Source organism: Muntiacus reevesi, chromosome 2 (genome assembly GCF_963930625.1).
Source record: "Muntiacus reevesi chromosome 2, mMunRee1.1, whole genome shotgun sequence".
Taxonomy (NCBI): domain Eukaryota; kingdom Metazoa; phylum Chordata; class Mammalia; order Artiodactyla; family Cervidae; genus Muntiacus; species Muntiacus reevesi.
The window spans coordinates 252,093,924-252,119,470 of NC_089250.1; the positions used below are offsets into that span (position 1 = coordinate 252,093,924).

The following is a 25,547-nucleotide window of genomic DNA, read 5'->3' on the forward strand; positions in this document are numbered from 1 at the left end:
TGCCATGAAGCGATGGGACCAGATGCCATGATCTTAGTTTTCTGAATGTTGAGTTTTAAACCAACTTTCTCACTCTCTTTCACTTTCATCAAGAGGCTTTTTAGTTCTTTACTTTCTGCCCTAAGGGTGGTGTCATCTGCATATCTGAGGTAATTGATATTTTTCCCAGCAATCTTGATTCCAGCTTTTGCTTCATCCAGCCCAGCGTTTCTCATGATGTACTCTGCATATAAGTTAAACAAGCAGGGTGACAATATACAGCCTTGATGTATTCCTTTCCTAATTTGGAACCAGTCTGTTGTTCCATGTCCAGTTCTAATTGTTGCTTCCTGACCTGCATACAGATTTCTTAAGAGGCAGGTCGGTTGGTCTGGTATTCCCATCTCTTTCAGAATTTTCCATGGTTTGTCGTGATCCACACAGTCAAAGGCTTTCGCATAGTCAGTAAAGCAGAAGTAGATGTTTTTCTGGAACTCTCTTGCTTTTTCAATGATCCAGTGGATGTTGGCAATTTGATCTCTGGCTCTTCTGCCTTTTCTAAATTCAGCTTGAACATCTGGAAGTTCACAGTTCATGTGCTGTTGAAGCCTGGCTTGGAGAATTTTGAGCATTACTTTACTAGCGTGTGAGATGAGTGCAATTGTGCGGTAGTTTGAGAATTCTTTGGCATTGCCTTTCTTTGGGATTGGAATGAAAACTGACCTTTTCCAGTCCTGTGGCCACTGCTGAGTTTTCCAAATTTGCTGGCGTATTGAGTGCAGCACTTTCACAGCATCATCTTTTAGGATTTGAAATTGCTCAACTGGAATTCCATCACCCCCACTAGCTTTGTTCATAGTGATGCTTCCTAAGGCCCGTTTGACTTCGCATTCCAAGATGTTTGGCTCTAGGTAAGTGATCACACCATCGTGATTATCTGGATCGTGAAAATCTTTTTTGTATAGTTCTTCTGTGTATTCTTGCCACCTCTTCTTAATATCTTCTGCTTCTGTTATTTCTGTATTCTGCTGCTATCTTCTACTGTCTGTAGTTTCTGTTAATTTTGCTCATGGTATCTTGTTTTCTTGTGTGAGTGCTTGTTTTTGTTCTTCATTGTCCTTGAAATTTTATTTGTAGGGATTTTAATTTTTTAGGGTCTGGTAGGATGGTGCCTTCCTCCATAGGAGATTTGTATTTGCTTCACCTCGGGATTTGTTAATTTGGGATGACCCTGAACCTAAGTCATGACTTGAAGTTCTGTGAACGACTTAAATGATAGGACCTGGGCTGCAAATTTGAGTCAGAAGTGACCCCACCTTTTTGAATATTCCCCCCCCCCCCCGTTTTTCTTTTTATTCTCTTTCTCTGTTAGCACCATGATAGATTTTATTGTGGCTTTCTGGGGATGGTGATGGAGTTGTCAGTTTTCACTGTGGGCCCCAAGCTAAGGTGAAGAAGATCTCTCATAATACTTCTCATCTTGAGTGGAATCTGATCATTGTTTCCTCTGTCATTGCCCAGCAAGGTCACCAAAACCAAAGCCCAAATTTATCTGGATTAGCAAATGCCCTGGGGCAAAAGTGGCTATGAGTTCTATTGCTTTGCTCACTTCTTTGGTGTTTGATTTCCTTTAGATTTTGGTCTGGAAATTGTTGACTATATTGAAAATTCTTTAATACTTTTAAGGAGATTAAAATTTTTTTTAAGGATTCCCTCATACCTCAGTTGGTGAGCAATTGTCTGCAATTCAGGAGACCGGGGTTTGATTCTTGGGTCAGGAAGATCCCCTGGAGAAGGAATTTTTAGTTGTATTCACATGACTTGTTGGTTCACCCGTTACCTGCCATTACTGGATATGGAATCCTGTTTAGTTTTAGAAGAAAGTTTATAGTTGTTCTTAATAGAGATATAGGCTAGATACAGAAATTTTTCATACTTTTAATGGGAATTGATCTGACAAGCCCGTTGAAAGCACCACACTCAACATTTTCTGGTCAATATTTAACGGTGTGATAACTGAAAGAAGAAAAATGGCCCTGTAATACACTAGACAGCTCAAGTATAGTGTTGTAGTTTGTAACCAATCTCTGTCATTGGTTTTCATTGCTGAATTTTGTTATGACAGCCATCCAATATGAATTAAAAGAATTCCATTTGACATTTTAATAAAAGGTAGACATGCAGCATTTAACAAGTAGCTGCTTGTGAGGGTGTATTGAGACAGTGATCAGTGTTGAAAGCACTCTGTTGAGCAGGGTCAGGCAAGCTTGCTGTTCACTTTCTTCTGGGGTTTGCCACATCCTTAATGGCCAGTGGAAACTGATGAAAGCATCGGTCCCTTTCTTCACTCATGTTGGAACCATGGAAGGGTCACTGAGTAAATCCAGCTTTGCTCTTATGTGAATGGCTGGCTTTTATTAAAGAGACTTTGTGAAGGGAAATCTGATTCCCAGGCATTATTTTTGTCAGAGAATTTGGTTAATGAATAAGATCACTTTTAAATAACGTTGCAAATAACTCTTAAGTTGTTAGTACTTGGAGTAATTGATGTAAAATGTATCAATTTTCTGTAAAGGATTTTTCTGTGTAGCCCTCTATAGACTTTCATCCTTTAAAGTGTGAAAATGAAATAATTTTAATTCTTTCTTCTGGACTCCCACATTCTGGATGACCAGAATATTTGGATCCACGTGAGCTTCTGCAGAGACCTTGTTACGTGCCAGTCATATTCAAATGTGGGCTTGGTAAGAGCAGAATAATTTATATATGAAATTCCTGTCCTGGGTTTTATAATCCCATATCTGATGATTTTTCATGATTTCCAGATTTCTAGGCATCCTGGAGAGTACATCTGATGGTACAAATGAATTAATCTATATATTATAAGTAAATACAAAGTGTATAAACTTATTCTCTCTTATCCTAATAGAATTGAGGCATTTTCTACTGGTTTTGGAAATAAAACTCATGCCTTTGCATAGTAGTTATTTAAAAATCATCCTCCTAACTTCCAGGAATAATTTTCAGGTAAATATATAAGTCCTAAAAATATAACACTGACACTAGAGAGTGTCAGATTTCAGGTGACAGACTCTTACTTCAAGTTTCAGTACTGCTTAAACAAAATAAGCAATTTATTAGTTTGTGTAGTTGGGACACTAAGACACTAGGATGGCTCATAAGATCAAAAGATGAGCTGTAGATATCAGGGCCTCGAAGTTTAGAACTGCTTTCAATATGATTATGATTCACTTATATTCATCTTTGTTCCCGCCTGTCATCCATCCATCCTTTTGACATTTCTGCTTTTATCTACATGGCATTGTCCTGCAGAAAGCTTTCTCCATGTAGTGGGGAAGATGCCTGCTGATATCTTTTAATTCATTTTCAGCCCAGAAGGTCCAAAGAAAGAACTTCTCTTCCCCAGTGTTCAACTATCACTCAAGAGAAGATTCCAGTTGACATGATTAGGGTCACATTGCTCACACTCAGGAACAATCAGAGTGTAGGAGAACAGGTTACTATGATTGGCCAGGTCTGCCTCCACCTCTGGACAGGACAGTGGGTTCTTATAGAAGGGACAAGAATGGGAGGGGGAAATTAATACTGGACAACTCAAATCCTTTACAAAAATAGATTGTTAAAAAGCATTAAATACTGTTAAAAAGTATTCCTGAGTATGCATTCTTGAATCCAAGTAACATAAGCAGATTTGAGAAAACGATCCACTAAGCCCATTATAGTATCATATGAGAAGATATTTTCTCATGTTAGAAAATTTCTATAGATTAGAGGAATTGAAACAGCACACTGGAGGAGAGAACAATTGAATTAGGGATTTTTTTGTTAGGAAAAGAAATGAATACATCCAAGATTTTCCTTTGCTTAGTTAGATTCCTTTCACAAAGAAGTCATTAAGAGATCATAGACTGTAGCTTATTTTTTAAATTATTTTTTATTTTTGCTAAACCAGCAGGAGTGCCATTTCATCTGTTATTATTAAAATAAGCCTTCATTGATATAATGGTTAGATCCAAAAAAGGGATTTTAGTTATCAGTAAATGGTAATTTCAATATCTCTTCTTCACTGCAACAAATTCATAAATAAATATGCATTTGTTTATGAATTTTCTGCAATGAAAATATTACGATTGCCTAGCATTCATAAGCATATAAAATAGATTACTTTTGAGTGATGTGCATTTGTATGTGAACTGAAGCAAATTCTCCAAATGAACATTCATCATGTGTTTCATGAAACCAAAGGCATTCAGAAACCAAAGGCATTCAGAAACCAAAGGCATTCTCACTGTGCTTTTGTAAGCCTACTGGTTTTTAGACTCTGGTGGTAACAGAATCAACTGGCATATAAATTAGCAGTTATTTTATTTTAGTAAAGCAAACATGGGTTTAAAATAGCTTGTCTGCCATGTTTAAATTAGTATATTTGACAAAATTAACAGGTCTGTCAAAAACTGCTTTTACATGTTATGGTCTGGAACCATAACTCTCAAGTTATTTATGCTATAGTAATACATTACATTAATTAATTGAAGAAATTAGGGAAAACCACTAGACCATTCAGGTATGACCTAAATCAAATCCCTTATGACTATATAGTGGAAGTGACAAATAGATTCAAGGGATTGGATCTGATAGAGTGCCTAAAGAGCTATAGACAGAGGTTTGTGATGTTGTACAGGAGACAGGGATCAAGATCATCCCCACAAAAAAGAAAGGCAAAATGGTTGTCTGAGGAGGCCTTACAAATATCTATGAAAAGAAGAGAAGTGAAAGGCAAAGGAGAAAAGGAAAGATATAAACATCTGAACAGAGTTCCAAAGAATAGCAAGGAGAGATAAGAAAGCCTTCCTCAAAACCAGATCTGAAAGAGACACATGCACCCCAATGTTCATCGCAGCACTGTTTATAATAGCCAGGACATGGAAGCAACCTAGATGTCTATCAGCAGACGAATGGATAAGGAAGCTGTGGTACATATACACCATGGAATATTACTCAGCCATTAAAAAGAATTCATTTGAACCAGTTCTAATGAGATGGATGAAACTGGAGCCCATTATACAGAGTGAAGTAAGCCAGAAAGATAAAGACTAATACAGTATACTAATGCATATATATGGAATTTAGAAAGATGGTAACGATAACCCTATATGTAAAACAGAAAAAGAGACACAGATGTACAGAACAGACTTTTGGACTCTGTGGGAGAAGGCAAGGGTGGGATGTTTCGAGAGAACAGCATCAAACCATGTATATTATCAAGGGTGAAACAGTTCACCATCCCAGGTTGGATGCATGAGACAAGTGCTCGGGGCTTGTGCACTGGGAAGACCCAGAGGGATGGGGTGGAGAGGGAGGTGGGAGGGGGGATCAGGATGGGGAATACATGTAAATCCATGGCTGGTTCATGTCAATCTATGGCAAAAACCACTACAATATTGTAAAGTAATTAGCCACCAACTAATAAAAATAAATGGAAAAAAAAAGCCTTCCTCAGTGATCAGTGTAAAGAAAGAGAGGAAAACAATAGAATGGGAAAGACTAGAGATCTCTTCAAGAAAATTAGAGATACCAAGGGAACATTTCATGCAAAGACGGGCACAATAAAGGACAGAAATGGTATGAACCTAACAGAAGCAGAAGATACTGAGAAGAGGTGGCAAGAATACACAGAAGAACTATACAAAAAAGATCTTCATGACCCAGATAATCATGATGGTGTGATCACTCACCTAGAGCCAAACATCCTGGAATGGGAAGTCAACTGGGCCTTAGGAAGCATCACTATGAACAAAGCTAGTGGGGGTGATGGAATTCCAGTTGAGCAATTTCAAATCCTAAAAGATGATGCTGTGAAAGTGCTGCACTCAATACACCAGCAAATTTGGAAAACTCAGCAGTGGCCACAGGACTGGAAAAGGTCAGTTTTCATTCCAATCCCAAAGAAAGGCAATGCCAAAGAATGTCAAACTACCACACAATTGCACTTATCTCACATGCTAGTAAAGTAATGCTCAAAATTCTCCAAGCCAGGCTCCAATAGCACATGAACCATGAACTTGCAGATGTTCAAGTTAAATTTAGAAAAGGCAGAAGAACCAGAGATCAAATTGCCAACATCTACTGGATCATTGAAAAAGCAAGAGAGTTCCAGAAAAACATCTGCTTTATTGACTATGCCAAAGCTTTTGACTGTGTGTATCACAACAAACCATGGAAAATTCTGAAAGAGATGGGAATACCAGACCACCTGACCTCCTGAGAAATCTGTATGCAGGTCAAGAAGCAGCAGTTAGAACTGGACATGGAACAACAGACTGGTTGCAAATTGGGAAAGGAGTACAGCAAGGCTGTATGTTGTCACCCTGCTTGTTTTACTTATATGAAGGGTACATTATAAGAAATGCTGGACTGGATGAAGCACAAGCTGGAATCAAGATTACCAAGAGAAGTACCAATAACCTCAGATATGCAGATGACGCCACTCTTACAGCAGAAAGTGAAGAACTAAAGAGCCTCTTGATGAAAGTGAAAGAAGAGAGTGAAAAAGTTGGCTTAAAGCTCAACATTCAGAAAACTAAGATCATGGCATCTGGTCCCATCACTTTATCGCAAATAGATGGGGAAACAATGGAAATAGTGACAGACTTTATTTTGGGGGGCTCCATAATCACTGCAGATGGTGACTGCAGCCATGAAATTAAAAGACACTTGCTCCTTGGAAAAAAAGTTCTGACCAACCTAGACAGCATATTAAAAAGCAGAGACATTACTTTGCCGACAAAGGTCCATCTAGTCAAAGCTATGGTTTTTCCAGTAGTCTTGTATGGATTTGAGAGTTGGACTATAAAGAAAGCTGAGCGCCAAAGAATTGATGCTTTTGAACTATGGTGTTGGAAAAGATGCTTGAGAGCCCCTTAGACTGCAAGGAGATCCAACCAGTCCATCCTAAACGATATCAGTCCTGAATATTCATTAGAAAGACTGATGCTGAAGCTGAAACTCCAATTTTTTGGCCATCTGATGTGAAGAACTGACTCATTTGAAAAGACCCTGATGCTGGGAAAGATTGAAGGAGGGAGGAAAATGGGAGGACAGAGGATGAGGTGGTTGGATGGCATCATCAACTCAATGGACCTGAGTTTGCGTCTGCTCCGGGTGTTGGTGATGGACAAGGAAGCCTGGCGTGCTGCAGTCCATGGGGTTGCAAAGAGTTGGACTATACTGAGTGACTGAACTGAACTGATCATTGAGAAAGAAAGCAACAAATAATTCAGCTGCCCAATAATCAGTAAACAAATACTTCTTGATTCCATGCCTGGCACTGTTAATGTATTAGGCATATATACTAGTGGTGAGCACAATGGTTGAGGTGTCTGAACTCAGAGAACTTGCTCTCTGGTGAAGACAGATGTAAAAATCTAGGTACACAGGCAATTTATTCATTATATGAGAAGTGCAGTTACTATGGGAACATATAACACGGGGCCTTCAGGGTGGTCAGAGAAGGCTTTCTAGAGGCAGTGATGTTTCAACTGAGACCTGTAGGATGAGTTTAAGCAGGGGAAAGGGTATAGAATGGGAGGAGAGAGTTTCAGAAGTTTTATCCGTAAGTGACCCTATAGTTGGATCAGGGGCAATGGAGAAGCCTGAGAACGTAGTCAAAATGGGGACAGAGTGTACCAGTAGGGCTAATGGACTTGGAAGAAGAGGCTAGGTATTCCAGAGATGAGAACAGTGCATTTCACCGTGTCATCTGAGGGTGTCTGTGATAAGTGAGTCTCATAATCCAGATCCGTACATGGATCAAGACTCTTTCTGAAAGACAAAGGCCTGTCTAATCAGAGGTATGGTTTTTGCAGTAGTCATGTATGGATGTGAGAGTTGGACCATAAAGAAGACTGAGTGCTGAAGAATTGATGCTTTGAACTGTGGTGTTGGAGAAGACTCTTGAGAGTCCCTTGGACTGCAAGAAGATCAAACCAGTCCATCCTAAAGGAAATCAGTCCTAAATGTTCATTGGAAGGACTGGTGCTGAAGCTGAAGCTCCAATACTTTGGCCACCTGATGCTAGGAGCTAACTCATTAGAAAAGACCCTGATGCTGGGAAGGATTGTAGGCAAAGAAGAGAAGGGGATGACAGAAGACAAGATTATCGCCGATTCAACAGACATGAGTTTGTGCAAGGTCTGGGAGTTGGTAACGGATGGGGAAGCCTCGCGTGCTGCAATCCATGGGGTCGCAAAGAGTCAGACACAACTGAGCGACTGAACAAGAACAAAGCTCGGAGAGTCTTGATTTTAATATACCTGTTCAAAAATTTTTGCTTTTTGGGGTCTTAAGGTGAGAAGGAGCTAGAAAAACTTGCCTTTGGCTACTTGATAGACAAATTAAAAATGTTTACTTTCAGGCCCTAAAATTCTGCAAGTAGCTATTCAGTGTTAGCACACTAAGTGTGCATCTCAGCTAACGGTAATTGTATCTCAACTTTTACCTGAAATGAAACAATAAAGATGTCATGATATCAGCTCTGTATATCTTGGATAAGTGGCATGAATGGGATATCCAGGTAATTTCAGACATCTGAGCCTCTAAGTAGATGTCTACTTGTCCTGGGTGCTCTTTGTATTGTGCTTATTTTATATTTTATCTTCAAAGTTTCAAAAAAGTTGGAGTATTGGAAAATTCTTCAGGCGTGGGTTAGGATTTCTCCCCCTATACCATCTACACTCAGTGGATGAGGATTTCTGCTTCTAACAGTGGTAGACTAGGTCTACAGGCCCACCCTCCTGCTGAGAGTGACTGGAAAAAGTGGACAGATTATAAACAAAGGCCTGCTTCAAGGCACTAGAAGGTTAACAAATAATGAAGTTATCAGGCCACGTCCAAGGGCAACAGCAACCCAGGGACTATCCTTTTATAATAAACCAGTGATCTAGTAAGTAAAATGTTCCTCTGAGTTCTGAGGGCCACTGTAGCAAACTAATTGAACCTGAGGCTGGCGTTGTGGAAACTTCTGATTTCCAGTCAGTGGGTCAGAAGCACACACGCTGGGCTTGCGACTAGTGTCTGAAGTGTGGAGGCAGTCTCTAGGACTAACACTTAACCTGTGGAATTTGATGCCATGTCTGTGTAGATAAATTACTTGCTATTGTGGGGAACACCCCTCCTGCCCCCGCCACACCACACGCACAAACACACATGCATGTTGGAACTGGTGACCAGAACAAAATACAAAACACATCTCTGTTTTTCTTTTCTTCCGTCTGGTCAAATAAGAGGATTCTTTCTGAAATTTGTCTCTCTTTTATCTGCCTAGGCTATAAGCCACACATCCTGCAGAGACAGATTGTTTTCAGGACGTATTTAAGGGGAAAAGAGCAAAGCCCAATGTGAAATGTATGAAATTGAAGAAATCTAATTTAAAAGAGATCCTGCACATAAGAAACCAAGAATCATAGCAGCTTAAGAAACAGAAGAAAACCAGAAGCAGCAGCAAGATTAAAATATGAAAATTAATCCTTTTTCTCCAAGTGCCTAGCGAACCCCTCACTGGTAACAAGTCATGTTGCATTTACTTGAGCTTTTTCTGCAGTTTTTTTCTCTGATATTTTCCTGCTAAAACAGTACTTTGGGGTAAACAAATATTTATCAACATCCCAAAGTATGTCATGGCCCCTGTCCTTACTTTAGCAGTAGCAGAACTTGAAAATATGTGAGCAGTTTCATATGATGCTCTTACTTATTTTTAGCAAGCAAGGTTTAATTAAATGGAATTTCCATCTTTTACAGTTCTTTTTAAACCAAACTTTCTGCTAGTAACACTAAGAACAATTTTATGCCAAGTACTGTACAAAGTGGCATACAGTTATCATGTCATTTAATCCTCGTCATAAACATATGAGATAGATGTGGAAGATGGCTTCCAAGATGGCTCCCAGTGATCCTTACTTCCTGGTAATTACGTCCTTGTGTGGCCTCTCGTATGCAGTAGGGCTGATCTATGTGACTCATAGATCTTGCCTAAATGGTGGTGTGTGACTTCCGGGCCACAGAGGACACAGGGCCGCTTCTCCCATTGCCTCTGGGACTGCTCTCTCTGGACGTAGTCAGTCGTCGTGCCATGAGGACACTGAAGCGTCCCTGTTGAGAGGCCCGTGAGGGAAGGGACTGCAACCAACAGCCAGGAACAGCGTGCTGGCTGTGTGAGTGAGCCACCTTGCAAGTGGATTTTCCAGCCCCAGTCAAGCCTTCAGATGGCTGCAACCCTTGCTACCATCTTTGCATCCTCCTCAGAGACTCCAAGCCAGGTTCTGTTTCCTAAGCTGGATGAGAATGCATTGTTCTCTGTTTTCTCTGAAAGAAGATACTGTGTCATGTGTACTGAGCCTTTATGTAACCAGACTGTTAGGTAGGAACCCTGGAAGGAGCTGGAAGTTGATGTTCAAATTAAGGAAAAAGAGGGAAATTGTTCCTCTGTGAAATGTTTTGGCCTAGTAAAAATTTTCTTTTGATGAGTATGATTTAATATTTAATTCAATTAAAAAATATTAACTGAGCCCCTTTGTGGCAGTCACACATGGTCTGTACAATGAAGGAGCTTATATTCTTGAGGTAGACACAGGCTTGTAAGCAGATAGTTGTAGTACAATATATTACATTCAGTAAGAGTCACATGCAAAGGACCAAGCGATTGGCATTCTTTGACTGCATCAGGGAAAGCCTTACTTCTGGGGACCCTTGAGGTAAGTTTTATAGGATGAATAGAACTTCACGAGGCAGACAGGGATATGAATGTGAAAAGAAAGGATGAGCTATATAAAGGTATAGAGGTATGAAATAGCCTGGCAATTTGGGGATTGTGAAATCCATTTCGTTGATTAAACACATGTATTAAATAAGCGTGTGTATGAGGCACTGTGCTTGATTCTGTGAATGCAGTGATGAGAAACAGAAAATCCTTGTACTCAAGGGACTTAACAGCCTCAAGGCATAAAAGGAGGTGAATAGATGGCTGTGACAGGGTGAGCATGAGAACCTGTGAGGGCAGTAAACAAGTGGCAGCCTTTCTGAAAGAGGTCATACCTTGATTCCAGAAAGACAAGTTGGATTAACTGGATAGAGGAGGGGTGTAGGGGAGAAGAAAGGCATTCCAGGTGTTATATATAAGTCTGGAGGTGTGTGAGCCCCTGAGACTTTGTGAATTGTGAGTTGAGCATAAAGTGCAAGAAGGGCAGGTTCCTGGGATGGATGTCATGCTGAGAACCCTATGGAGTATTCCGGACTAAAGGATTTTAGGCAGGGAAATGGCATGACCAGGTTTTCCCTTTAGAATAGTCACTGTGGCTGCAGTGTAGAGCGTGACTAGGCTGTGTGGGTGGAGTGGAAGTAGAGACCCAATTCTGGAGGCAGGGAGGTCACTTAAGCTGTTGCAGTCACCCAGACAAGCCATGAGAGTAACATTAACAAAGGAAGGCAGCAGGGATGAAAAGGCATAGGTGAATTTGTGAGATACTAGGAGATAGAAGGAGAAGGCAATGGCAACCCACTCCAGTACTCTTGCCGGGAAAATCCCATGGACGGAGGGGCCTGGTGGGCTGCAGTCCATGGGGTCGCTTAGAGTCGGACATGACTGAGCGACTTCACTTTCACTTTTCACTTTCATGCATTGGAGAAGGAAATGGCAACCCACTCCAGTGTTCTTGCCTGGAGAATCCCAGGGACAGGGGAGCCTGGTGGGCTGCTGTCTCTGGGGTTGCCCAGAGTCAGACACGACTGAAGTGACTTAGCAGCAGCAGCAGCAGCAGGAGATAGAATCTCAGGATAGAGGCAGAATAGTGTCACCATTGAGAGTGTGGACTCTGGAACCAGAATGACTGCTTCTCCTTGCAGCTCTCCCCTATCCTAGTGTGGGAACTGGGGCAGATTACTTACCTCCTCTGTGCCTGTTTCCTTATCTGTGATATGGGGAGACTAATAGTACCCACATCTAGGTTGTTGTAGTGATACACAGGTGATTGATAGGTATGTGGTATTATTTAATCATGGTTTTAATTTGCATTTTCCTGATATCTAGTGATGTTGAACAACTTTTCATATGCTTTTTGCTTTTGATACATCTTCAATGAAATGTCTCCATGTCCTTTGTCCATTTTCTAATTGGATTGTGTGTGCAGTTCAGTTCAGCCTCTCAGTCGTGTCCGACTCTTTGCAACCCCATGAATCGCAGCACGCCAGGCCTCCCTGTCCATCACCAACTCCCAGAGTTTACTCAAACTCATGTCCATCAAGTCGGTGATGCCATCCAGCTGTCTCATCCTCTGTCATCCCCTTCTCCTCCTGCCCCAATCCCTCCCAGCAACAGGGTCTTTTCCAGTGAGTCAACTCTTCGCATGAGGTGGCCAAAGTATTGGAGTTTCAGCTTTGGCATTAGTCCTTCCAATGAACACCCAGGACTGATCTCCTTTAGGATGAACTGGTTGGATCTCCTTGCAGTCCAAGGGACTCTCAAGAGTCTTCTCCAACACTACAGTTCAAAAGCATCAATTCTTTGGCGCTCAGCTTTCTTCATGGTCCCAACTCTCACATCCATACATGACTACTGGAAAAGCATAGCCTTGACTAGACAGACCTTTGCTGGCAAAGTAATGTCTCCGCTTTTTAATATGCTATCTAGGTTGGTCATAACTTTCCTTCCAAGGAGCAAGCATCTTTTAATTTCATGACTATAGTCACCATCTGCAGTGATTTTGGAGCCCCCCAAAATAATATCTGACACTATTTCCACTGTTTCCCCATTTATTTGCCATGAAGTAATGGGACCAGATGCCATGATCTTAGTTTTCTGAATGTTGAGTTTTAAGCCAACTTTTTCACTCTCTTCTTTCACTTTCATCAAGAGGCTTTTTAGTTCCTCTTCACTTTCAGCCATAAGGGTGGTGTCATCTGCATATCTGAGGATATTGATATTTCTTCTGGCAGTCTTGATTCCAGCTTGTGCTTCTTCCAGCCCAGAGTTTTTCTTGGTGGATTGTGTGTTAGGTAGAATAATGTCACTTTTCCACCAAATATGTCCATGTTGAGTCTTCCAATCCATGAACATAGATCTCCTTTTACTTAGATCCTCTCTGATTTTTTTAATTGGCTCTTTGTCATTTTTAGTATACAAGTCGTATATGTTTTGTTCAACTTACACTTACTTTGTTTTTGAAGGAACGACAGTTACAAATGGTATCATATTTTGGTTTCCACATCTTTATTGTTAGTATATAGAAATATGAATGATGTTTATATGTTTATACTTACTGGTTAGTTTTAGCAGATTTGTTGTAGATTCTTTGGGAATATCTATGTAGACAGTTATGCCATCTGCATCTAAGGAGAGTTTTTTTTCTTTTTTTCTGCTCTATATGCTGTTTTATTTCTTTTGTTCCTTCTTCTAGTGCTGACTAGAACTTCCAATCCTGTGTCTGATAGCAGTGGTTAGGGTGGACCTCCTTGCCTTGTTCTCAGTCTTTATAAGGAAAGCATGCAGTCTTCTACCATTCATCATGTCAACTGTGCTTCCCAGGTGGCTCAGTGGTAAAGAATCTTCCTGCCAATGCAGGAGTTGGGGGTTCAGTCCCTGGGTTGGGAAGATCCCCTGGAGAAGGGAATGGCTACCCACTCCCGTATTCTTGCTTGGGAAATCCCATGGACAGAAGAGCCTGGCATGCTACAGTCCGTGGTGTTGCAAAGGAGTTGGACATGACTTAGTGACTAATCAGCACCAGGGATGTCAGCTGTAAAGTTTTTTTGTATATTTTCTTTATTATGTTCCTCTATATTCCTAGTTTTCTGGGAGTTTTTTTTTTATCATGAATGTTGTTGAATTTTGTCAGATGCATTTACTACATAAATGATATGGTCATATGATGTTTCTTCTTTTTTTTTTTTTTTTTTTTTTTTTTTTTTTAAATATTATTTTATTAGTTGGAGGCCAATCACTTTACAACATTTCAGTGGGTTTTGTCATACATTGACATGAATCAGCCATACAGTTACACGTATTCCCCATCCCGATCCCCCCTCCCACCTCCCTCTCCACCCGACTCCTCAGGGTCCTCCCAGTGCACCAGGCCCGAGCACCTGACTCATGTATCCCACCTGGGCTGGTGGTCCGTTTCACCATAGATAATATACATGCTGTTCTTTCAAAACATCCCACCCTCACATTCTCCCCCAGAGTTCAAAAGTCTGTTCTGTACTTCTGTGTCACTTTTTCTGTTTTGCATATAGGGTTATCGCCACCATCTATCTAAATTCCGTATATATGTGTTAGTATACTGTAATGTTTCTTCTTTAGCCTGCTAATGTGATGGATTACATTGAAATTTGAGTGTTGAACTAGACTTATATTCCTGAAATTAAACTATTTGGTCATGGCATATAATTATTTTTCATATTGCTAAATAACTTGTTAAGATTTTGATAATATGTTTTAAAACTTTTTTTTTTTCACTTATATTCATGACAGATACTGGTTTTTAGGTGTTTTTTGGGTACTACTTTCTTTGTCTGGTTTTGTCTTAGGCCTCATAAAATGAATTGTAAAGTGTTCCCTTCTTTTCCATTTTCTGAAAAAGATTGGTAGTATTGGTATTAATTCTTCTTTAAATGTTTCCTATAATTCTCCAGTGAAACCATCTATGCCTAGAGATTTCTTTCTTTTTTTTGAGTTATAAAATTATGAATTATTTTTCCATAATACTTTGAGTTATTCAGATTATCTGTTCATATTAAGTTGTGGTAGTATGTTCTTTGAGAAATCGAAGCAATATATCTAAGTTGTCAAATTTTATGAGTGTGCAGTTGTTTATAGCCTTTCCTTATTATTCTTCTGATATCCATATGGTTTGTCCTTTTTTACTAAATTCCTAACATTGGTAATTTGTGTCTTCTTTCTTTGCTGGAGGTTTTGTCAGTAGTATTGGTTTCTCCAGAGAATCAGATCTTTGATTAATTCTCTCTATTGCTTTTCTGTTTTTAATTTTACTGATTTCTGTTCTTACCTTTATTATTTGTTCCTGTTTGCTTTTGTTTGTTTGTTTGTTTTTAACAGCTCAGCTTTTTATTGAATGTGTTACTAAAGAGGTTTAGTCAAAAAGACCAAAACCCATGTCATCATCAGACTCTTCAGATTCTTCTTTCTTTGCTTCTACTTTCTTCTCCTCAGCTGGGGCAGCAGCGGTGGCTGGGGCAGGACCTCCTGCTGGCGCAGGTCCACCAGCCCCCACATTGCAGATGAGGCTCCCGGTGTTGACATTGGCCAAAGCCTTTGCAAACAAACCTGGCCAGAAGGCTCAACATTTACACCGGCTGCTTTAATGAGGGCATTGATCTTATCCTCTGTGACCGTCACCTCATCGTCGTGCAGAATGAGGGCAGAGTAGATGCAAGCAAGCTCCGAGACGGAGGCCATGGTGCGGGCGTGTGCTAGGTGGGGGCTGCCGGGCGCAGTGCTAGTCACCGGATGAAGTGAGGGCCTCACCCCAAAATGGTCTTAGCTTCCTCGGAAGAACCGAGCACCTTAGCGGCAGCGGAGGAAAGAGCTGCTTTTGTTTTATTTGGTCCTCTTTTTCTTTTTTTGGACTTAGGTGCTTAGATGACATGATTGACTTTTACTGTTTTCTAATCTAAATACTTAGTGTTATAACTTTCAACCTCCTCCAAATTTTGAACTATTGTATTTTCATTTTCATTCAATTCAACATACTTTTGGTTTTCCTCCTTTGATTTGTGTTTATTTAGAAATGTGTTGTTTAGTTTCTAAGTATTTGTAGATTTTGTGTTATCTTTCTGTTGTATATTTCTAATTTGATTTCACAGTGGTTAGCCAGCACCCTCTGTATGATTCCAGCTCTTTATCTTTGTTGAATTTTATTTTGTGGCCTGGAAAATTATTTATCTTCATATATGTTCCTTGGATACATGAAAAGCATGTACATTTCTGCTGCTGTTGGGCAGACTGTTCCATAAATATTGATTAAATCATGTTGGTTGTGTTAAGTTCCTCTATATCTTGTTAATTTTCTGCTTAATACTTAACGTTAATTGTTGAGAAAGGAATGTTGAAGTCTCCAACTACAATTGTGGATTTGTCTAGTTTTAATTTTTTGCGTCATATATTTTGAAACTTGGATCAAGTCATATGTTTTAAAAATTGTCTGGTCCATTTATAATTATGATTGTTGTGCTTTTTTCATAGATTCACTCTTTGACATTACATAATGTCCCTTTTTGTTCCTGGTCATTTTCTTTGATTTGAAGTCAACTTTATCTAATATTACTATAGCCCTTCTGGCTTTCTTTTGACCAACTTTGCATGATATACCTCTTCCCTCCTTTTGCTTATAATCTATATATGTCATTGTTGTTGAAGCAATTCTCTTAATTCATAACTACCCTCCCCTCCCCCCTCAGGTGGTCATGCTTGCACACAAGCGCTATTTACTAGTTTAGTGAAGTGGGTCATTTTCCTGTAACATTTTCTACATTCTTGATATGGCTTAATTATGTTCTTACACATGTTCCTCCATTTCCTGATCTCCTGTACCCTAGTTGGTAGATCTAGAGATTAATTAGATTTAGGTTAAGATTTTTGTTAATAGTGCTACACAGGTGGTGCTGTGTACTGCATCATGTCAGCAGGCACATAATATGTCTGGTTTTCACTCTTTTAGTGTTAAGATTGATGTAGAGGGCTCAGGTGTTGTTAGCCTGTTTGAGCCATTATAAAGTTCTTTAAGAACATTCTTCCTAATGGTTCTGGCATTGATGATCCTTTGTTTCATTAGAGGCTGAAAATGGTGATTATTTTTCTGTCATTTCTTCTGCATTTATTAGCTGGAGTTTGTCTATGAAGAATAATTTTCCCTCATAAACTATTTGGATAACTTATGATGCAATTTGTACAGAAAGGGACAGGATAAATGGCTGATTCCACCTTGTTATTATTTCTAAAATAATTAGTGTCCTAGCAACTTCCAAAGGTGACCAGTGATTTTTTTTTTTTAGTATCTCTTTTGAACTCAGAGTTTTAAAGATGAATCCATTGCACACTTTTGTTTTTGTTTTTCCCAAATTGTCCTGTCTTTGGCGAATGAAAACTCCTTCAAGTTGCTCTGGGCTCCTTAGACTCAACCCCAGTAGCCTTTGATAACGGCCTTGTTTTTCAGTATAGTAGAATGTCCCAAGTTCGTCTTATACATTTCATGCTCCAGACCTTGAGTTACTCACTTCTCTAAGCAGTATGGCTTCTTTTTAGTGGGAAATAGTATTTAAAGACCACATTACGTCCTAGGACTGTCATCGCTTACTGAGCTTTCATTGCTTCTAGGGTCTTTCGGTAGGCAGGTTATTTATTTATTTATTTATTTTTGCTTTAATGACTTTTTATTTATTTATTAAAAATTTTTTTTTTTTTATTAGTTGGAGGCTAATTACTTCACAACATTTCAGTGGGTTTTGTCATACATTGACATGAATCAGCCATAGAGTTACACGTAATCCCCATCCCGATCCCCACTCCCACCTCCCTCTCCACCCGACTCCTCTGGGTCTTCCCAGCCCACCAGGCCCGAGCATTTGTCTCATGCATCCCACCTGGGCCGGTGATCTATTTCACCATAGATAATATACATGCTGTTCTTTCGAAACATCCCACCCTCACCTTCTCCCACAGAGTTCAAAAGTTTGTTCTGTACTTCTGTGTCTCTTTTTCTGTTTTGCACATAGAGTTATCGTTACCATCTTTCTAAATTCCATATATATGTTAGTATGCTGTAATGTTCTTTATCTTTCTGGCTTACTTCACTATGTATAATGGGCTTCAGTTTCATCCATCTCATTAGAACTGATTGAAATGTATTCTTTTTAATGGCTGAGTAATATTCCATGGTGTATATGTACCACAGCTTCCTTATCCATTCATCTGCTGATGGGCATCTAGGCTGCTTCCATGTCCTGGCTATTATAAACAGTGCTGCGATGAACATTGGGGTGCACGTGTCTCTTTCAGATCTGGTTTCCTCAGTGTGTATGCCCAGTAGTGGGATTGCTGGGTCATATGGCAGTTCTATTTCCAATTTTCTAACAAATCTCCACACTGTTTTCCATAGTGGCTGTACTAGTTTGCATTCCCACCAACAGTGTAAGAGGGTTCCCTTTTCTCCACACCCTCTCCAGCATTTATTGCTTGTAGACTTTTGGATAGCAGCCATCCTGACTGGCGTGTAATGGTACCTCATTGTGGTTTTGATTTGCATTTCTCTGATAATGAGTGATGTTGAGCATCTTTTCATGTGTTTGTTAGCCATCTGTATGTCTTCTTTGGAGAAATGTCTGTTTAGATCTTTGGCCCATTTTTTGATTGGATCATTTATTTTTCTGGAATTGAGCTTCAGGAGTTGCTTGTATATTTTTGAGATTAATCCTTTGTCTGTTTCTTCATTTGCTATTATTTTCTCCCAATCTGAGGGCTGTCTTTTCACCTTGCTTATAGTTTCCTTTGTAGTGCAGAAGTTTTTAAGTTTCATTAGGTCCCATTTGTTTAGTTTTGCTTTTATTTCCAATATTCTGGGAGGTGCGTCATAGAGGATCTTGCTGAGATTTATGTCGGAGAGTGTTTTGCCTATGTTCTCCTCTAGGAGTTTTATAGTTTCTGGTCTTACATTTAGATCTTTAATCCATTTTGAGTTTATTTTTGTGTAGAAAATAATCATAAGCTGGAACTTATATTTGCAATTTAAATTTAAGATTATAGTATTTCTTAATATAAGAACTTTTATGGTTTTATTTTTTTAAATGTTGAAATGTTTGATTCCTAGCAATACTGATATTGCTATTTGTTTTTAAAATATTATGACAATAAGACTACTATCCAATGATGACATGTAGTCAGAAATCATGTTTTAAGGTTGTTTAGAATAATTGTTTTCTCTTTGTAGTTATCACACGAACTTGATATACAGCAAGGTTTACTTGTTTCACTTTTCAACTTTTAAGGATTGATTTTTTTTAATGTTTTAAAATATATTTTAACAGCTTTATTGAGATATAATAATTCACATTCAATTCAGGATGCAATTTATCCATTTAAAGTGTACATACAATCCACAGTTTTTAGTATACTCACAAACATGTGCAATTATTACCATAGTCAGTTGTAAGCATTTTCATTTCATAAAGAGATCCCATACCTTTTAGCTATCATTCTTCTACCCCTTCATTCCTCCCCGACCTTCGCAATGGCTAATATGCTTTTTCTCTATAGAGATTGTCCTGCTCTGGTCACTTGATGTGAATGCACTCACACAATATGTATTTTTGTGTGTGTGTGACTGGCTCATTTTACTTAACAAAATGTTTCTGAGGTTTTTCCAAGTCTCTGTGATCCAAGGGAGTGCTTCAGTCTCACCCTGAGTTCTGGGATTTTCACAAAAGTGTCTTGTCTATGAATAATTGCTCTTAATAGTTGGTCTTTTTGTGAGTGGGACTGAAGTTGACATCTACCTATTCTACTACGTTGGTGATATCACACTTCCTATTTATAATAGTTATGTATATTGTATGTGATTTATTGTTAGTCTTTATTTAGTATGTCATCTTTGCATTTTCTAAAATTACTTTTGGTATTTAGGAACATTAATCTTTATGTTCAGCAGTTTTCTTTGTATGTAAACCCTTTATAGTGCCTGTATTTTTATTTATTGCTGTATAACAAATTACCCCAGATTAATAGGGGTAACAATATTTGTTTTCCCAGTTTCTGTAGGTCAGGAATCTAGAAGATGCTTAGTTGGGTGACTCCTACTTAGGGTCTCTCATGCATCTCCAGTCAACCTGTTGGCCCAGCCTGCAGTCATCTCAAGGGTTAAAGAATCTAGCCTGCTGTTACTAAAAATAGAAACCCCTACTTAGTCATAAGTGAAAGTGTGAAGGTGAAAGTCATTCAGTCGTGTCCGACTCTTTGCGACCCTGTGGACTGACTATGCAGTCCATGGAATTCTCCAGGCCAGAATACTGGAGTAGGTAGCCTTTCCCTTTTCCAGGGGATCTTTCCAACCCAGGGATCGAACCCAGGTCTCCTGTATTGCAGGCAGGTTTTTTACCAGCTGAGCCACAAGGGAAGCCCCTACTTGGTCATAAATGGATTCCCAAAGTTGCAAATGTCCTGGTAGAAGTATAAGGAAATATATGTAATGGGGAAATGTCATATTTCTTTGATTTGGAGGTATTGGGTGGCTGATTAATGCCTTATTTATTATTATAAACGTCAGAACATTTTCAGAAACTTCTTCCCCATATCATCTCATGCTGCCTTTTTCAATTCTCTGCCAGCTGTGAAGGCCTGAAGCCTTATATTTATTCTGTTTGAAGGGTGTCATGAGAGAGAATTGTCAAATAAGCAGATAAAGTAGCAAACTATGAAGTATATTTATTGAGCAGTTTTTGTTTATCTGGGGAAGATAAAAGTACCAAAATGTAAGAGCTGCTTGTGTTTTCATGTCTTCCCTGAGCTTAGTCCAGAATCACTTGTTTTGTCTAAAAGGGGTTCCAGAGTTTGGGATAAGGCTAACTCTAGACTGTCTCATGGAATAGACTCCTACAGTTGAGGCATTGGTTCCAAGTACTGGATGTATTTTTGAAGATCAGTATTTTCTAAACCTTCCTGTATTTTAAAAAGCTTCAAAAAATGTGACCTATATTCAGAAATTAACTGCATTTGTTCTAAAACTTTTTTTTTTTTTTTTCATTCTTAGGTAAACAGAGGAAATAGCTAAAAATGACAAGTAGAAGTATTGAGGAGTCCATGGGGGCTGTTCATATGGGGTTAGTCAGAACACTTCAAGGATTCCAAAGCAAGATTTTACCACCCCTGAGTCCAAAGGTGGTTGCAGAAGACGAAGTAAATCGAATGGTAATGTATCAGAGAATTTCAGAGTAAAGCATCTCCTCTGAGAGGAGAAGCATCTCTCAGAAAAAGTATGTTTCTCCTCTGGAGAATGACAATGGCTGCCTGGCATTCTCAGAATATCAAACAGAATATCAAATAGTCTCAGTTTAGTTCACATGGTAGCTTGCTACAGAGCATAGATACCTTTTAAAGCCTGGGAAGTTTTTGAAATTATATACATCAAAGTAGAGGCTTAACTTGCTTATGTTAACCAGTTGAAGTAAGACTACACAGACAAAAGCAATGAATAGTAGTTGGTCTTGGGTAAGCCCTTGCTGGGTTATTTAAATGATAGGTACCATTTTTTTCTCATAAGATTAGAAAGTGTTAAAGCATTTTATGTTCTTGTTTGGGTAAGTGGATGTGACTGGCTATTGTATCTGATGATCAGCTGAGAGCTCTTTGGAAACAAGATATGAATGTGCTCTTATGATTTCTAAAAAGTTCATACTCATTCCTAAGCCACGCAGTCACCCTTCCCAGATCCTTTACATTTTGTAAGACTTCTCTTTAACCAGGTATAGCGTGATAAACACCCAAAAGCTTTGCTTGCATGTTGGAACTTCAGTTGAGAAATAGAAATATCTCAGACTCTTTAGCTCTGAAGCCCTTAAGTGATTTTAGAAACCTAGAGTTTTATGCTCTTCTGAGCATAAATGTTAAGCTCATTGGACATGCTCCTATGCAGGTTATTGCCCTTCCTCTCCCCAACCCCATGTTCTTTTGTGTGATTCCTTTAAAATCATAAGGAAACGGCAACCATATGTCATTTCAAATTATTGTGCAGAAAGCTCAGAAGTGCATAGGTCCTTCACTTGTTTGTATTATTTAGTTATTTTAAATGTTTTATAAGGGAACTTAACGGCATTCCAGAATTATCCTGAAAGCTATAAACACAAATTATTCATTACTGGCACTTATGAAAACACTTTTTCAGTATTACCACTTATGAATCTTCAGCTCCTGTTGTTTTCAATCCTAGCTGACACCCTCGGAGTTTCTGAAGGAAATGTCCCTTACCACAGAGCAGAGACTGGCCAACACCCGTGTGATGTGCCGACCGCAGATCATCGAACTTTTAGATATGAGGGAAACAACACATCAAAAGGTAGCTGCTTTCTGTTGTATTTGTGTATAAGAGTAAATCCTGGAATATGTGACTGCTCTAAACCAGTAAGAACTATGCAGCACTTACTATTTATGGGCTAACTAATCCCTTTTGGACTTGTTTTATATATTCTTTTTCTACCTCTGTTTATGTTGCTATCTATAATTTGATACCAAGAATTGCAGAGTATAAATAACTTTTGATTAGTCACATTTCTTCCTTAGCTACTTCTGAACACTATGGTTTACAGAGTAAGAGTAATCCTGAGAATTATATTAGTCAAGCCCAGTTAGGTTATCTTTCTAGAAAAAGAAGTCCCTGCTTACCTGAGCTGTCATTAGTAGAAAGGAAGAAGGAGGAATTGTTTATTAAAGCAGGCATTTTTGTCTGTTCTGGCTCATTTCCAATAACAAATACATCCTTTTAGTTTGTAAAGAATAGCTATTTTGATGTTTCTGTATTTGAATGTAAACCATATATTCCAGGTTTTAGGAACATGTTTTTAGAGTGGGTCTTATTTCCTACTTTTAATTTCTTGAATTATATGCTTCAGTTTTTATGCACAAATTATGGTATGAGCTTCCCTTAGTTGAACTCCTGGAGATTAGCCCCCTCTCAAAGGGTTCCTAGCTATTCCTGAGGGTTTTTCAGAGTGATTTCCCTCAAGAGGAGTGATTGCCTCAGGCTGTTTCTGTTTCCTTGGCATGCCATTGCCTCTCCTGTCTAGGATATGCATACAATTTACTCTTTTTCTGAGCTCTGCCAGCTTTAGTTATTCATAGCTTTGTCTTTTTCCCATAGCCACCCTCTAACTTCAAGGGCAGGGAACATAGCTTCATCCAAAGCTAGTTCATCATAATTAAGGGCTATCTGCTTCTTTCCCAGAGCATAACTAAAACCAGACCGTGTATATTGCTGTGTGTGTTACTGTTTGTGTATGTGTTTTAATGTATTTTGATTGAGGCTTTTAGTGTACCACATCTCATCTTCCTTCTTCTATCTTCTGTTAACTCAGTCAGTTATTTTTTGCTTTATTTTCCTGAGTTTCGTTTGTTTCTTATTTAGATGAGAGTCATACCCTTCTTAGGAGAAGGCAATGGCACCCCACTCCAGTAGTCTTGCCTGGAAAATCCCATGGATGGAGGAGCCTGGTAGGCTGCAGTCCATGGGGTCGCTAAGAGTCGGACATGACTGAGCGACTTCACTTTCACTTTTCACTTTCATGCATTGGAGAAGGAAATGGCAACCCACTCCAGTATTCTTGCCTGGAGAATCCCAGGGATGGCGAAGCCTGGTGGGCTGCCATCTGTGGGGTTGCACAGAGTCGGACACGACTGAAGTGACTTAGCAGCAGCAGCATACCCTTCTCATTTCCTCAAGAAGAAATTATGGAAACTGTATTTCCTTTATTTTATATATTTGACAATATTTGCTTATTGTCTTTAGAGGTGAACTGTAGACTTGTTAGATGTACAATTCTTGGGCCACATGTTTTCCCTATAAGAGCTTTGCAGACATTTTCTTCACTACCTTCTGGTTTTAAATAACGAATATTGAGGAAAAAGTGAAAGTGAAAGTTGCTCAGTTGTGTCCGACTCTTTGCAACCCCATAGACCTAGTCCATGGATTTCTCCAGGCCAGAATACTAGAGTGGGTAGCCTTTCCTTTCTGCAGGGGATCTTCCCAAACCAGGGATTGAACCTGGGTCTCCCATATTGGGGACAGATTCTTTACCAGCTGAGCCACAAAGGAAGCCCCAAAATACTGGAGTGGGTAGCCTATCCCTTCTCCAGTGGATCTGCCTGACCCAGGAATCGAACCATGGTCTCCTGCATTGCAGGTGAATTCTTTACCAGCTGAGCTATAATATTAACTTGTTTGCCCAAAGATTGTTTATTCTTATTTGATATCCAGTGATTTTATTAGGGAGGCTTCCCAGGTGGCGCTAGTGGTAAAGAACCTGCCCACCAGCGCAGGAGATGTAAGAGATGCGGGTTCAATCCCTGAATCAGGAAGATCCCCTGAAGGAGGAGATGACAAATCACTCCAGTGTTCTTGGCTGGGAAATCCCAAGGACAGAGGAACCTGGTGGGCTATGGTCCACCATTGGGTCACACAGAGTTAAACTTAGCATGCATGCAGCATGCACAATATTATTAGGATGTGACTAAATTTTTCCTAAAATATTATATCTGTTATATTTTTGCTAGAAAGCTTTTCTTGGATTATCAAATATTCATGCCTTTTTTGTTTTTTTTTCTTTAGAAATATCAGTTGTGAAGATGCTTTATCTTCTTTGCCCTACTACATCTTGTATTTCCTCTCCAATCCATTTTAAACTTTGTTCATTCCCATTTCATTGTAATTACATTCGTTAGCATCCTCTGTATCCCTTACTTTGAGGTGTGTGTGTGTCTTAAAATTCATTCTTAAGCTTGATCAGTTCAACACAGTTGGGTTGTCTCACAGCATTTTACATAGTTAGTGTCTTTTTTGTACCTTTTAATTCACTTTTGTCTCAGATATCATATCACACTCCTTTGGCTTTCTTCCTACTTCACTGGTTGCTTTTTTATTATTTTATTTGTTGGCTCTTTCTCCTTTTGCTAATTACTAAACATTGGAGCTCCCCGGTACTTGCTCTTTAAACTTCTTTGTCTTCTGCACTCAATCCTTAGGTGGCCCCTTCTAGGGATGAGGTTTTAAATTTCACCTTTTAAATGATTACTTTCTTTTTTTTTTTCATTTATTTTTATTAGTTGGAGACTAATTACTTTACAATATTGTAGTGGTTTTTTAAATGATTACTTTCATAATTTTATCTCCTACTGTGGTCTAGCCCTGGAACTCTGGATCATATATTCAGCTCAGTGTATGATTGGCAGCTCAAACTTAAAATCTTTAAGATCTAATCTTTGCATTACATTCTTTCCCTAAAGACATGATCTCTCCTCCCTTCACCATGTAATACCTCCATTGATCTGTTTTCCCAGGCCAAAAACCTTGGTGTTATCTCTGATGCCTCTGTTTTTCTCACATCTTATATGAAATCCAACAAGGACTGGTAATCACAAATATATCGCTATAATCAAACCACTTCTCACCACCTCTACCACCACCATCCCGTTCAACCCATCATCATCTAGACTCCTAAAATAGCCTCCCTGTTTCCCTCCGATCACCCCATTATCAGTTCTCCACAAAGAAGAGTGTTTTTTTAAAATGTAAACTAAAACATGTTGCTTCCATACTGAAAACTACCTAGGAGCTTCCTGTTACCCTCATAATGATAAAGTCCTGCATCATCTGATCCTGCATCCTTCGTAGTCTTTTCCTTTGTCTTCCCCAGCTCATTCTCCTCTAACTGCACCTCCTTTTGCTGCTCTTCAAACACTCAAAGATAATTCTTACGCTAGGGTCTTTGCTCTCATTATTCCTTCT

General features: G+C 39.2%; 1 protein-coding gene and 1 pseudogene across 1 annotated transcript in view; one reads left to right on the forward strand and one right to left on the reverse strand.

Moving 5' to 3' along the window:
* Nucleotides 1-25,547, forward strand: part of LOC136157472 (hydrocephalus-inducing protein homolog) — a 162,061-nt gene that overhangs the window by 10,448 nt on the left and 126,066 nt on the right. The window contains exons 2-3 of the mRNA XM_065919346.1: nucleotides 20,805-20,962; nucleotides 21,981-22,106. Of these exons, the coding sequence (XP_065775418.1) occupies nucleotides 20,828-20,962; nucleotides 21,981-22,106 (261 nt within the window). The 5' untranslated portion in view covers nucleotides 20,805-20,827. The remainder of the gene's footprint in view (nucleotides 1-20,804; nucleotides 20,963-21,980; nucleotides 22,107-25,547) is intronic.
* On the reverse strand, nucleotides 15,116-15,503 carry LOC136158737 (large ribosomal subunit protein P1 pseudogene; annotated as a pseudogene).